The 2,694-nt window shown below is 44.9% G+C and overlaps 1 protein-coding gene across 1 annotated transcript; it reads right to left on the bottom strand.

Moving 5' to 3' along the window:
* Positions 1-707: 707 nt before the first annotated feature.
* Positions 708-2,401, bottom strand: LOC311053971 (caspase-8-like). Its single transcript, XM_084069804.1, has 4 exons — positions 2,305-2,401; positions 2,011-2,138; positions 1,543-1,928; positions 708-1,034 (listed from the first exon to the last, which is right to left on the bottom strand). The coding sequence occupies exons 1-4, from the start codon at positions 2,375-2,377 to the stop codon at positions 905-907; spliced, it is 717 nt and encodes a 238-aa protein (XP_083925930.1). The 5' UTR covers positions 2,378-2,401; the 3' UTR covers positions 708-904.
* Between the last annotated feature and the right edge of the window lie 293 nt (positions 2,402-2,694).

Genomic DNA, 2,694 nt, shown 5'->3' with positions numbered 1-2,694 from the left:
AGCTCTGTTCGGGATTACTGAACAAAGGTGGATGATGAAAGATAACGGGGACAATATGGATGTATAAGTTAACTTTAACTGCGTCACTTCAGAGGAAACTATGGAGCAACTTCACACCCCTGTTTACACACCCCTGGAATCCATTAGAATGGTGGAAATAGAACAATAACAGCCAAAGTGAGTACATATAGACCTTTCCTAAAACTGTCCCATTTATTATACCCATGTGCTACTGTATGTCAGTGTACCACCGCCCAGCCCTGTGGTCGACCAGCTGGAGGTCCATGGGTGCCTGTAGGAGCGTTGTGGCAACATGATGTAATTAATTATTTGGGAGCAGCCGGTGTGTACCAATAGTATAAATATTTTAAATGGCTTTAAGTTTCATAATACTATTCTGGATCTGACTAATATGACACGCTTATTGTTAACACAATAGGCTACAAATTAATATAAAAATGTATTTGGATAAATAAAATAAAAAAGAAGGAAAACAAGCCCAATGTGGCTTATAATAATCAGACCAGGCAACAGTGCAGAGGGGGAGATAGGCTAGGCTAGAGCATATATTGGATCGGGGATGACGGCTAGCGCAGTCTTCTCTTAAAGGCAATGGCTTCTGATTACCATTCCGATTGTCTATGACGGCCTTCCAAAGTTTGCTGGCCGTTCGTAGAGCAACCCGGCCTGGAGTGCAGAGCGCACTTTCCTTGTTCATGCTTAAACATCACACCTCAATTTGGATTGCATTTGCGTCTTTTGTGTGTCATGTGTGAGATATAGCAAGACCCACTTTAAATAACATTCAATAGAACATGATTGGGTTATGTTCATTCTGTACACAGGTTTTATTCACTTGGAAAACTGTCAATCCAAGGACTTGATGCTCACGCTCCTCGTTGTCTCAGACGAGGTTGAGGTTGAGTTTCTTGGTGAGTGTGACCCGGTATTCTGGCATTTGTTTGCAGTCCATAGCCTGTCCTCTGCTGACCTCTCGGTTCACGCCTGTCAGGACACCAAGAATGTCTTCTCTTCTGTTAGGAAACAGTAGAGTAGAGCCTTACATTAGGAAAATACCCCTGAAATCCAGTTTATACAATATGCTGTTGTTCTTATCCCAGTGAAGGGGAATTTCACAGATAATCTTATATACCGTCATTATTAGGAGGACGTGAAAATATCTTCTCAGTGCATTCTGTGTGAGACAGTCTCGACAGCCGGCACTGTAAAAGTCACCTCCACCTTACGTGTAAGACCTCCTCCAGCACAAGATCTTGGCACGCTATACACAGAAAGCACTGGGAAGCGTTGTGTCCAATGTTCACGTCCTCCTCAAAGTAGAACAATAGGATTTACTGTATATTGAATGTACTGAATCAGCAAAGTTCCCCTTTAAGACAATTCGTGTGCTTGTGAATAAATCAGCAAGGAGTAGTGGTATGGCTTTATTTTGGAAGAAGAAGAAGACATAGAATATAAGTATTCATTATTTCAGGTGACCAAAAGGCTTGTAAGTCAAGCCAGGTATAACCCCCCTCTCACCTTTTTGCTGCTCTTTCAAGCTGTCTGCACAGAGCCTGGATGTAGATCGAACCTGTGTTAATGTTCCGGAATGATTTGTATTCCTCTACGGTCGCCATGCCTATCAGGAAGTCTGCGTCGTCTGGAACAATCTCGGGACGGTCGGACCAGCCCGCATCGTCCTGTATTTTACTCGCTCTCTCGCTCACCCAGTGTCGGGATGGCAGAGTCACTCCCGCCTGGAAGTCGCTCCCCTGGCACGCCTGGATGAAGAACAGCTTGGGCTTCCCTGCCAAGGTGGGGGCATTCCTGCTTCTGAAGGGCTCCATCAGTTCTTTGACCAACACCTGCTTGCCATCTGAACCGAACACGCATCCCATGTCCCCGTGAGACAGCACACACACCACCTAATGTCAGAGGCAGAATGTGTGAAAACAGGAATGCACAGTGAAAGACGGACACCTCTTTGGAGTGTTGAACACCACCTACCAAAGCATCTGTCTCCGTGAAATCTTGTCTTCCCAGTGCTTTCAGCACACAATGGATGTCATTTGCTGTCTTGTTGGTGTGTATCTTCACCTCAAAGCCCAGCATGGAGAACACCCTTTCCAGAGCCTCTGTGTCACGATAAGGAAAGAAAGAGGGAAGGGGAGAGAGAGATGATGTTATTAAACATCATCAAAGCACAAATCATTGATGACAAGTGTTGACTTTGATCAAAGGCCTTAATTGATTGACTACCAGTAACAAATTGGATCAGATCACTAAAGCAGGGATACATACCCTCATCTATCAGAGTTCCTGGACGGTTGTTCAGCTTCCCAGAGAATATCTCGTTGTTAATGATCAAACACATCCCACATGGGTTATGAGACAGTGTGTAGAATTCAGTCTGCAGGATCCATGCGCGCGCGCACACACACACACACACACACACACACACACACACACACACACACACACACACACACACACACACACCTCAGTAGATAACTAAAAAGGGAGCTCAGAGCAGGACATTGTGGGTAGGGGGGGGCAGAGCTTTCCTTTCCAGCATATGAGTTTTCCATCGCTAATTCGCTATTCTCTCAAATGTTTTAGACATGCAAAATGCGTACACAGTTTGCAGCTAGGCTTAACACTCTTTCATCCAACCTGCCAAAACAATCGTCA

The sequence above is a fragment of the Gymnoscopelus microlampas genome, assembly GCF_963454915.1.
Source record: "Gymnoscopelus microlampas genome assembly, chromosome: 2".
Lineage (NCBI taxonomy): Eukaryota > Metazoa > Chordata > Actinopteri > Myctophiformes > Myctophidae > Gymnoscopelus > Gymnoscopelus microlampas.
The sequence above is the reverse complement of the archived record's forward strand: the minus strand, read 5'-3'. Positions and strand labels throughout refer to the sequence as shown.

What these genes read in the sequence shown, in the direction of transcription:
- LOC311053971 (XM_084069804.1), bottom strand. Translation starts at nt 2,377, where the DNA reads ATGTGTTTGATCATTAACAACGAGATATTCTCTGGGAAGCTGAACAAC. An exon ending in AGGAACTCTGATAGATGAGG is followed by an intron (nt 2,139 to 2,304) that starts GTATGTATCCCT and finishes ATCGTGACACAG; the next exon opens with AGGCTCTGGAAAGGGTGTTC. An exon ending in CTTGAAAGAGCAGCAAAAAG is followed by an intron (nt 1,035 to 1,542) that starts GTGAGAGGGGGG and finishes GTTTCCTAACAG; the next exon opens with AAGAGAAGACATTCTTGGTG.